Source organism: Pararge aegeria, chromosome 7, assembly GCF_905163445.1.
Source record: "Pararge aegeria chromosome 7, ilParAegt1.1, whole genome shotgun sequence".
NCBI classification, from domain to species: domain Eukaryota; kingdom Metazoa; phylum Arthropoda; class Insecta; order Lepidoptera; family Nymphalidae; genus Pararge; species Pararge aegeria.
The window spans coordinates 15,783,574-15,796,197 of NC_053186.1; the positions used below are offsets into that span (position 1 = coordinate 15,783,574).

A 12,624-nucleotide genomic window follows, 5' to 3' on the forward strand; every position below is an offset into this window, starting at 1 on the left:
AGGTTTTTTTTTACTTTATTGCACAAGATGCATTATGTACAAAAGGCGAACTGATTCTATAGCGTTCCTTACCAGTCCACCTTGGTCAAAACTTCTCAAACATTTTTATCACGAGAGTTGTTACAGAGATTACCCTTTACAAACCAACAAATTTCATCTTTAAGGTCTGGTGACCTCTAGAATCCAGAATCTATAATGACTGAATGCATGATTCTCTTTGTCTACAAAAAGACTTAAATGCTATAGCCGACTGGTGCACCGAGAACCTCATGAGCCTCAATATACAAAAGTGTTTTGTCGTTACTTTTACTAAAAGAATCTCAAAGAAAATTGAATTTAATTACTCTTTGAATGATCAAGCACTAACGCGAAAAACATTAGTAAATGATCTTGGAGTAATTTTTGATGATAAATTATCTTTTAGAGACCATTACCAGTATATCATTGCTAAATGCAACAAACTTGTGGGATTTATTTTAAGGTCAACGAGAGATTGTACAAAACTATCAAGCTCAATACAACTTTATCAAACTATGGTCCGTAGTATAATGGAGTATAACTCACTAATATGGTCACCGTATTATACCATTCATTGCGATCGTTTAGAAGCTGTTCAAAAAAAATTTTTACGAATATTGTCATATCGACATCACTTCGGCCATAAACGTACAACTTACCATGACAGCTACACAGTACACTTTGGGATGCAAAGCTTGCAATTTCGTCGAAAATACTTTCATTTGATCTTCTCATTTAAGCTCATTAACTCCCAAATTGATTCTTCCGTCTTGCTCTCGCTCATTACTATAAATACTCGCGTTAATCCCAGATTAAAATATTTTAAACCATTTTCCCTAAGTGTTTACAAGAACAATACTTCCTTTTACAATCCCATCGTTCGCATGTGCCGCCTTTATAATGATTTAGTATCAAGTAATCATAATATTGACATTTTTAACAAAAGGATAAATAACAATCAAATTATTAAGGACTATTCCACATAATCTTTAGGGAAATAATATATATATTATTATTTAAGTGTTTCTTTTTTGTTTCAACTTTAATTTTATCTTTACTTTCTGTTTAATAAAACAAACAAACAAGCTAAAAGTATGTACTTTGGGTTGTAGCTTAGAACAAAACTTGTTATTACTTATATTTAGATCTACTTTTAGTTATTACCTGTTTTGTGTACCTAATAACAATAAACAACAATAAACAATAAACATTGATGTAAGCAAGGTCAGTCTAATAGAAATTAACTGCTGATCCGTACTATAGAAAGCATGCAATTTCCCGACAAAAATGTCAGTTCCTATATCACTCTCCGACCCATATACTATATCTAGGCATAAAATCACGTCAATCCGCCCGTTAGCCTGTTGTTGTTTGAACAAAAGGCAAAGCAAAATCCTGAATTTGATTTTCGCATGTGCAATGTGCAAACCCTACTCGCCTGTAAAGAAACAAATAAACTTTTACATCAATAATATTAAGTCAGGATATGGTTGAAAATAAAAAATATATTGCAATGCGGTAAGACCATTCACAAAACGATTTTATTGGCTTGTAAAAATAAATTCAGCGCCTTGGAAAGCTGACAGAAAAATACTTTACAATAAACGTGCACGTCCGTTGCTCACGGAGTCTAGTCACGTAGTGTGCTGTTGCACATTGAGGCGCACGACGCTAGGTGACGCTGTCAATTTGTGCTGTTTAGAAATTTGGCGCCCAAGGTGGGACTATATTTCTCAGTTGTAGCTTAAATTTGGTTCTAAAAATAACCACAATATAAACTTGTTTCATGCTCTACTTCGATTGTATTAAACCAGTTGTTGAATTTTTTACCTTTTAAGTTTTTTTTTAATTTTAGATATTACAAACTTCCTTCATACTCTTAGTTGTTTGTAATATTTATTTTGTAAAAAAAACTTGCATATTAAAAATAATATGCAATTAAAAAGAAACAAAAAGGTACCCAAATTTTTTTTTACACTTTATTACTACTAAATTGTTCGTCAGATTTTTTTATTCCTTAAGTCGCTTATACTAAAGCTTTAGTAGTTACCTCGCGTAGTTTTTCGTACTCGTAGATAAAATAAAAGATACCACATGTTTAAAGTAATCATTTTACTTTAAACATGTGGTATCTTTTATTTTCGTGGCATACGCCAGTAAAGCTCCAAGTTATATTACAGCCAATTTACAGAAAACCATTATAAAATATGCACTAAAATGTGTCACTCTGTTCAGTAGTTTTTCAGCTTTACTCGCCCTCACATACAGAATAATAAAGATAATGCTTTCATTGATGGCTGTAGGAAAGCTAGCCCCGGGATTGTAATTTAAACCGCTCTAAACCTATTCCTTACTTTTATTTTTATATACTATTAAATGTTATCTACATAAAATTTACATACAACTCCGATATCTATATTCTATATCCATACCGTACAGGATATTTTTCACAAAAAAATCAACCTAAACTCCGAATACCGTTCACGCTATCCTCTCCTGGGATCTGTGGTTTCACAGCGATTAAAGGCAGCCTCTTTGATGTATGCAAGGTACCTCAAAGCAAAGGTAAAAGCTGTGAAAAAAAATAACATTAACACTTCGCTTATTTGAATTGGTTCTACACTGTATTTTAGTTTGATGGTGCTAGTTTGGATGTTGCGGCCAAGTTGTGTTATCTGTAATAAATATTGCGTTTGCTTAGCAACGTTGGTCTTAGTTAGATTCAGATTTAAACTTTCCCACTCCTTATTTCACGTACTTTTTTTTTTCAATAAATTTTTGCAAAAAGGTAATATAACATTAAAAAAACGTTGGAAGTTAAACTTCTTTGGCGTAACAAGATAAAAAATCTTTTCAAAAATTTAATCTTTCGCCTTATTCTACGTTTGTAGAAAAACTACACTAACAATAGAAACAAGTATTTAATACATTGAAAGTTTTATTATAACGCATTATCTAGTTAAATAAGGTTTTTTAAATATCACAAAAAAAATATTTCTACATACTTAAAGAAATGGACATAATTAAATTTGGAATACTAATAGATTTATTATCGGACAACCAATTTTCGCTCAACATTAAAATTAGTGATTTTTGTACAATTGAACCAATTAAATCACCGAAATGAGCCCGAATACTTTCACAACTGAAAGTGAACACTGTCACACCTTATACCTAACTTCAGGTTGTCGGTTTTCTGTGACATGTAAAAATTAACTGTCATTATTTATCCCCAACGCGCCAAAAGAAGTATAATTTCAAAAAAAAAAATTAGGTATTTACAGTCACTATTATTTGATAAGTAAATAAAGAGAGTGTTGGAAAGCTAAATTTTAAGCTTAAATAAAATGTTCATTAGTAAAAGGTCTTAGTCATATTATAGTTTTTATACAGAAATTTAGTATACTACAAAATGTTAATATAGCTCTCGATTATAATAATCAAAAACCATTTTACCATTGATATTTTCGACATTTTAGCCTAGAGTTGAAGTATTGGAGGAGTATTTCATAACTCCCTCGGGTTCAATACCCTTAGTGCGAAATTGCACAGCTCGAAAACGGCAATGGTGAGTATTTTAGTTAATAAATAGCAATGGGTATTTTTATTGGCTGCTGTATCCAGTCTTATATGGCTATCACTTAGATTTTATAACACCCAAAACTTATTATTAAGTGTGAATTACCAAAAAAAACCTCTGGATTCGTTTATTTTCCAACTACAACATGAGAACCTTAGATAAAGAGCGAATGAGCTTCTTCTGGGCAATTGTCCTCCCCCTAGACTGCGCCATCGATAGTCGTTAGCTACTTTTAACTATATGAGATGAGGTCGTAGTAAAGGGCTAGTCTATATATTTAAAAAAACTTAGATAGATACTATAATATTACTAAATCGAAATAGATTTGAAATACGTAGTTTAGTCTCTAGCTTAAAAGTTTTATCACATTTTCGATAGAGGCGTTGTCTGTAAATTTATGCTTATTTATATAAATAAAGAGTTTACTTGTTTGTTTACTTGAACGTGATGATCTGAGGAACTACTGGTGCGATTTGATTTTTTTTTTAATGTTGGATGGTTCATTTATCGAGGCAAGCCATAGACTATTTATCATCACGCTTAGGTGAATAGGAGCATAGCACAAATGAAGATTGTTCCAAAGTCGGGTTTTTCTTCCTTTTGAGAGCTTCCGCTGCGTTGGCTACGCAAACGGTTAAAGTTTCGTTTAAATCATGCATGACGAAGTTGTTTCCATTTAAAATTTCTAAAAAAAGTCTACAAAAGCATTTGTCTGTCTTTCAAGGTTGATTTATACGCGAACGAAGTTGCGAGGGACCTTTAGTTTATGATTTTAAACCGAATAAAGTTTAGTTAATTTTATAACCTCACTCACTTTTACACGTTTTTCGTTGCTTGAAAACTATCAGAACCCTTACTAAGAGCTTTGCGGTTTTGCAGCGATTAACCGTGGCTCTCTTTGATGTATTCATCCTGTCTCGAGGCTGTAAAAAGAGATAAAAGCGCCGTTTTAATACGAGCCTCCGAGGAGTCAGTATTAAGTGAAAAGTTAGGCCGCGATACTACGCAAATCTATTGTATTGAAATTATGCTTTGAACAAAATACTATAAGGAATACCTACAACCAAGAACAATTTAAAATTTGTCTCATTTTTAAATAATTCATATGTTTGCTTTATTAATTAGCAATACACTTTTTTTCATTTTACATTAATTTTCATTGAATTAACTTGACTTGTAACGTTGATCGGACGTCTTTAGCACACACAGATGGTGCTGCCCGTTCTTTGTAGAAATCCCACAATTTGTAGACGCCCAAAGTAATTGGAGGGGTCGTAACTGCTGTATTCGGATCTGCCGTCACCACACGACAAAGTATAATAGAATAAGTTGATGTAAATAGACTATGATTTTTATTTATTTAAATTTCACCTGATGGTCGTATGTGATAATGCAGTCTAAGATGGTAACGGCCTAAGAGGCCAGTGAAATTAACCCAAATCGATTTCTACGCAAAATCGCACCGCAAAGCTAAATCGCTTAACGGCACGTCTTTGTCAGTAGGGTGGTAACCAGCGACGGCCAAAGCCTCCTACCAGACCAGACCTGAGAAAATTCAGAAATTATTAACTTCCACTTAACACCACAGTCACAAAAAAATACTAGAACGCAGCGCTGTCACTTAAATTAAGCAATCGATTAAGACGTTTGCGGGCTTTTATATATATATATATTATAAAATACCTTAGAAGTTTCAGAAGCATAATTATTACTGTGTCTGCCAAAAAACTATAAGTGGAGGTGTTTGACAAAAGAAAACTTCTTGGGGTATAGTTAAACCATCGCACGGCGTGCTCCTACCAATGAAATGAAAATACAGGCCACACATGGATAGTTAAAATCTTAAAAAGTAAGTAACATAACTTGGCGCTACACCAGTCGATGAGCGAATAAATAAAAAAAGCCATTGTTTTCAATGAGTCAACCTTATTCTGTGGCAAGGCTAAGTAAAGGCCAAGTTAGAGTAATTGAATTAGTTGAACTTCCCTAAAGGTGGAGGAAACGTCGCCCGCGGAACGCAAAACTTTGAAAAATTCTCTACCAGTTTGTTTCACAGTAACTCAATAAAAACTAGAGACTGTGTGGAAGTTGGAATCAAGTTTCAAGACGCCGGCCAGCGTATTGCAATTTAATCAACTACATAGCTTACCTTTCCGTTGTTTTCTCTTCATAACCTTGTTTTTTCATATTTAAAATAATATATAAACACTTTCTTTTCATATTTCACCTCTATCTATGTATTTCTGTAAGAAGTGGTTGAGTGGTAACTAGCCACGGCCAAAGCCTCTCACCAGACCAGACCAGAGAAAATTCAGAAATTATAAATTACCAATCGAACCCGGAACCTCCGACTTAAATTCACAGCGCTCACCTTTGCACAAGGGAGGTCGTCAAACAAATATATCTATGTTTTTTTTATTTGTGAAGAATTATCTATTTATCTGTTACATAAATACGCAAAAGTTTGGATGGATGTTTGTTACCTGAATTCGCTAGACCAGCTGAACGGATAAAGATGAAATTTATATGCACTGATAATAGATTATACTTTAGTATAGCATAATATGTGATAGAATTGTTTTTGTTTTTCGCAGATAAATACCATTTTTTCCTGATGGTTCAGTGGTCGGATAATAACATTTAACGCCTTGTTTTTGATATACCTAATCGTAACTCAACAACCCCCATTGGAGCAGTATAATGGGTCTAATCTCTACATTTCTCTACCCTCAGTTAGCCTAGTGGGTCATTCATAACGTTGGTTACGATGATGATAAGCTACAAATATTGAGTTAATGATCCTGCTTTGGCGATAGTTAAATTAATAGTATTATTATAGTACTATTAATAAATAGGTTGGTATTTTATTTACCTTTGCGATTCAAAATTTAGGTGTTTGCATTTCTTAGTTGGGGAAAAAAGTAAGATACACCAGCAGCGCAACCCAAGCGTGCAAATTCCAAATTCAAATCAGTTCGTGAGTAGAGTGAGAAGCAGGCGGACGTGCCGCGCTAACCATTTATTCCGTTACAACTCCATTCCAAATGCTAAATATATTGACGAACGAGACGAGATATTTTGAGTTTGCATAATTTCTGTTTGAGGTGAATTTTAAGAGGGTTTGATTGTCATTTAATTATCATAGCAATGGGGTTTTGAATGAATGCCAGATGGTACAGTCGTTTCGGTAAAGATTTTAATTTTAATGCTAATGTTCCAAACAATATTATTATTTTTTGCATTAGCTACTGAGTCTATAATTAGCAAGCATGACGTCGATGATACATAATTTATTTCTATATCTTGAGGTACTAATCGGCAGCTGGACACAACTATAAAAACCTTATGAAACTCTCTATCATGAAATACTTAAATAATCAGCATTTATTACCTGCTCTCGCTGTCTACACCTTTTGTAAGAAATCAGCATCGGTAGGTTTTATCAATGTATACAAACATACAAAGTAGACATATTTGAATAAAAGTGTTGCCAGTGATGACTTACGGAACTGAGACATGGCCGCTAACTATGGGCCTCATAAGAAGGCTCAGAGTCACTCAGCGGGCGATGGAGAAAGCTATGCTAATGAGGAGATCCGTAGAGGAACTAGAGTTACCGACATAGCTCAGCGAGTCGTGAAGCTGAAGTGGCAATGGGCAGGGCACATAGCTCGGAGAACCGATGGACGTTGTGTTTTGGGATTAGCGATTGGGACCGATTAGCGACCCCGCACCGGTAAACGCAGCGTAGGTCGGCTCCCAACGAGGTGGACGGATGACATCAGGCGAGTCGCTGGGAGCCGCTGGAGGCAAGCGGCCCAGGACCGTGTATTGTGGAACTCCCTACAAAAGACCTATGTCCAGCTGTGGACGTCGATTGGTTGACATGATGATGATGTTTTTTAGTGAGTTAAAGCTTCGACCTCCCTTTAGAGAGGGTACAAGTTCGATCCCCGGCACAAACCTTTAACTTTTCGGAGCTATATACGTTTTTAATCTAAGCAATTAAAATATTACTTGCTTTAACGGTGAAGGAAACCTGCATGCCTGAGAGTTATCCGTAATGTTCTAAAGGGCGTGTGAAGTCGACAAGTTATAGTTATCAAAAGTTTAATTATTTACCCACTTCAACAAACTACTGTAAACAAAATTTTCAAATCCAAATGGTAAGAGAGAGAGAAGAGAGGCATTAAGTCCTTATGATACTAAAATGATCTGAAATGACACAATGTACCCTTAAAACGATGCATAAAATATCAATACTTTTCAACCTGAAACTCGCTCGTTAAAATGATATAAGCGTAAGTACGTGTGAGGCTGTATAATTTTCGTTAAAAATTATTTACCCACAGCACATTTCTTCCAAGATGCCCCAGAGTAATTTGACCTCAGACTTCTCTCTTACGTTCCCCTTTCTGATATAAAGTTTAGTACACAACACGCAAGTTATTATTATTAGTTAGTTAAGTTACAGACTTCCTTCGAAAAAAACGGAGGAGGTTAACTTTTCGGTTTTTATGTGTGTTCGGACATAACTCGGTTATATATAAGATTAGAATTATTCTTTGCGAGGTATTTATTCTGAAATAGTTCCATTTACATTTCTGCGACTGTTCTAGAATCTGTTGGAGAGTTTTGGAGACATACAACGAAACTCTTCGAAAAACAGAACAGGCAGAAAATCAACTATTATTGTTGGTATTGAATAAATATGCATTGTTTATGCAATCACACAACATAACAAAATGCCTGTAAAATCGCGAGGGTTACGCAGACGTTTTCAGTTTTTCGGGTTTATTATATTATATACACCCGAATTTTCTTTCAAAGGGAGATGCAGTAGTTGCAAATTTTTTCGCGACTAAAAACTAGTTGTAGCACATAGTATTCAAGCTCCATTAATACAAAAATGTACCTAGAAGTAGTTTATTTTTCTGGTAATTTTTTTTTGTTCTGGAATTGAAAATTCCTTGGTTTTTTATTCTAGATAATGTAAAAATCTTCCCGTATGATGTCATCTCTCCTAGTGATAATCTTCTTACATACAGGTACAGCTTTCGTTAACCTGTGATCGAAAAACTCACAATATCGTCAGACTAACTCTCTTATTTTTATTTAGTGTGTTATATACTTTTTCAATTCCAAACTGCTACGTAAACGGGAATTATTATAAAACAGAGCTTTACCTTAAAAATAGCTACCTTTCAATTGTCTAAAATCTGTTTTACCCTATTTTCTATTTGCTATAGAAATGTTATGTTTTAGATTTTAAAATAATTTACTTCACATTCACTGGTATGAGAGTCTCGTTTAAGTATTTGAGATTTGATATTTACAAAATACTTGTTAATTTCAAGTAACTACATTCCTTTATTCAGAAGTTTTGGTGCTCTGATAGACGGACAGACCGACAAAGTGCAATTTCGCCCAAGTAAACTTCAAGACCTCGTTCCCTCGGCCAAATATCGACCTAGATTAGTTGGAAAAGTAGGCTATACCTAGATAGCTCGTACAAAAGCATTTCAACTGTCATTTTGCCTTGGTTGGTTACAAAAATAGATTTAAACTCTTTATATAAGGTTATAAGTTACCTTGTTCCTTAAAAAGCCCTTTTGATGTCCGACCCTGAAAAGTGATAAAAAATGTAATAGTGTACCTGACCCCTCAAGGCAACAATAGTTATTATCTGGAGGGAGTTTCCCTCTTGTGTGTGTGCGGAACCATAGGTGCACTGAGTGAATGCAATGACTTCCCATCGGAGTATGAGAGTGAGGTGAGCTGATTCTCATATTCTGCTGCTTAGGAGCGACTGAAAAGAGATCAGGTCCCGGACCGACTACTTAACGTGCTCTCCGAGGCATGCATAGTGTTGGGGTTTTCTATCTAGAAATTCTCTGGTACCAGACAAGACTATGATCCCCGGCAATCTCTCAATTTATTCGGAGCTATGTGCGTTTTAAGCAATTAAATATCACTTTCACCAACAATTAAAAATGCTCTGCCATCACGAAGTCCATGCCTGGACATCGCCATTTTCCGACCTTGGCCCGGCTTGGGAACCAAATCTGGAATCTTGTTATGTCGAAAATATTAACCACTAGGCTAAGGAGGTCGTTGGGCACTTTTTACCGAATTTAAAAAGAAACTGATAGCAGTTTTCACATTTATTCGTAATATTAATATTTATTTAGTACTAGCTAAACCAATTACTATTCGCTATGGCATCTGATAAAAATAAGGTCTCATATTAATAATGAAGTAGATTTGCTGTGAAAAGTTTTGTGTGTTGAGAAGCGGTGATAGCCCAGTGGAGGGGACTTCGACTTCTCTTTCGGGTGGGCAAGTTCACTCTCTTTTCTAAGTTATGTGCGTTTAAACAATTAAAATATCGCTGAAAGTGCTAACGGTGAAGGAAAATATCGTGAGGAAACCTGCATACTTCAGAGTTCTCCATAATTTTCTCAAAGGTGTGTGAAGTCCACCAATCCGCACTGAGCCAGCCTTAACCTCTTCTCATTGTGGGAGGAGACCCGTGCCCTGTAGTGGGTCGGTAGTGGGTTGATATGATGGGATTTGTTGTGTACCGGGATTGCTGTGTTCCAGTCTAAAGGGCGTGGTTGCGAGTGTAGTTTCGGGCAAATTTGGCTTAAATTTTGCACCTTAGGTTGACGGACACAGGGCGACCGTAGGACGTTTCTTCGCAAACCCTGCCAATTCTTGTTTTGTGTAAGCACGGGACAAAACGAGTCGTGCGAGTTTAAACGCGATGTGTTGAATGATTTAATGGGTGCACTAGTTTAAGTCGCTGAACGCTCCGCCGGTGAGTCGCACGTCCCGTGGCCTACATGTTACATGTAAACGTAAACAGTTTGCGGTAAGCAAGACACCATTCTTGTGTAAGCTCGCTTAAAAGGAAAACGCTTTAACCCACGAGGTCTCACACAAATGGCGACATGTGAATAATGACGTTGTAGCATTGCGCGGACAATTCGTCATCTCGTAAACGGCACGCTCATTACGGGGTCTGTAACGTACAACATGGATCATAGCTGCGAAATTATTACCCACGAAGAGTTTTATTCTGCGGAGAATAAATCTGTACCTACACGTATTTTTTTTAATGCAATTACGCTTACAGAATCTCTTTACGTGGGGAAAACCTCGGGCTCAAGCTAGAATAAATCTGATTTCGAGGAAGTTTGCTCTTTTGGTATAGTTATAGCTCATCGACGTTAAGTTCAGTGTTTCATAAATCGCGCGGGGACTATGACTGTTCTTCTCTGGGGTTAAAAGTAGCGCGGGTCTTTCGGGGGTACAATTTCTCTCCCGTGTAATATAATATACAGTGTAAACTCTTTATAACGAAACTCGAGGGACTGAGCATTTTTTGTCGTTATAGAGAGTTATCGTTATATGGAGTGAACAAAAAAAAACCAAATTAATAAGAATTTTTAATACAAGAATTTTTAATTGTATGTATGTCTTAGATAATAAATGCTTATACATATAAATTATTGTTTACACATATAGTCTGATAATTTCGTCTGACGTTTTTTGCTATGCCAGTACTTGTTTTGTATTATTTTATGTATCCTATTCATATCTAGATATGTGGTGGAATCGTCTTGATTAAACAACAAAAAATTTTCTACCAACTTAGCGGCATCTAGGGCTTGTTGAATTGTTGGTGGTGATTCGGCTTTGTCCACTTGATCGTCTTCTTCATCTTGATTATCGGGTGTTTCCTGACTTTTTGACACTAAATCAACAATTTGTTCATCTGTAAGTGTACCAGTTGTGGCTACATCCTCATCTATATTTTCGTACGATTGTAGATCTTCGTTAAAATTGTTTGGTACGTTGAACTGGCTTATCAATTCACTCAGTGGTAGATTGTCTTCACTGTTAAATTGGTTCGTTTCTTGGCTACTACATAATCCAGCATGTCGAAAAGAATGTTGAATAGTGGCCGCTGTTACCTCTTGCCAGGCTTTTGATATGAAGTTCACTGCTTGTAGCATGTTGATCGAGACCTTGCCGTCAGTTTCTATCATATCCATCAACATTTTCCGTCTATAGTGGCCCTTTAGGGATTTAATTACACTCTGATCCATTGGTTGTAAAATACTGGTTGTATTAGCTGGGAAAAATGCTAACTCTATGTTTCGAAGATTAGATATGATTGGGTGAGCAGGACAATTGTCTACTAGAAGCAAGATTTTCCGTGATTTTAATTCAGCATCCCATTTTCTCACTTCCTCTTCAAAAATCTGCGATGTCATCCAAGCTGAGTTGTTTGCTTTGTACGTAACTGGCAACTGTTTTATGTTCTTGAAACACCGAGGGTTTTTCGATTTGCCTATAACTAAAAGCTTTCTTTTTTCTGTGCCACTCATATTGGCAGCCATTAGAACTGTAATGCGCTCTTTAGACAGTTTTCCTCCAACACATTTTTCCCCTTTGAATTTTAAAGTTTTGTCGGGAGTCAACTTGAAAAAAAGGCCAGTTTCATCTGCATTAAAAATGTCTTCTGGTGAGTATTTCATCTTTAAATTAGGCCACACTGTACTAATCCAATTGTTAGTCACATTCATATCGACATCCCGCGCCTCTCCGTTCATTTTACCGTACGTAATTTGATGACGGTGCTTAAATTTTCCGAGCCAACCTTCAGATGCTTTAAAGTCAATTATGCCAAGTTGGTTGGCAAACTTTTCAGCCTTAGCTTTTACAATTGGCCCCGAGATGGGTACATTATTCTGGCGCTGATTGTTAAACCACGACAACATTGCCTGATCTAAGTCTTCGAATTTTGGCTTTCTTAATTTTTTAGACAAGTTTCCTTCCAGCGCCGCCTGTTGAATTGTTTTTTGGTTTTTCCAAATGGTAGCAACAGTGGATTGACTTAGTTCAAAACGCCTTCCAACGTCACTTTTCTTTTCTCCCTTTTCAATCGCACGTATCAAATTTTTTCGTCAACACTAATCGCTTTCCGTTTACTGGCCATGTTAACAGTTTCAAAGTAG

At 35.8% G+C, this 12,624-nt stretch overlaps 1 protein-coding gene across 1 annotated transcript; it reads right to left on the minus strand.

The window, feature by feature from the left end:
• Positions 1-11,109: 11,109 nt before the first annotated feature.
• On the minus strand, positions 11,110-12,387 carry LOC120625055 (tigger transposable element-derived protein 4). Its single transcript, XM_039891964.1, has one exon. It carries the CDS (start codon positions 12,385-12,387, stop codon positions 11,110-11,112), a length of 1,278 nt encoding a protein of 425 aa, XP_039747898.1.
• Between the last annotated feature and the right edge of the window lie 237 nt (positions 12,388-12,624).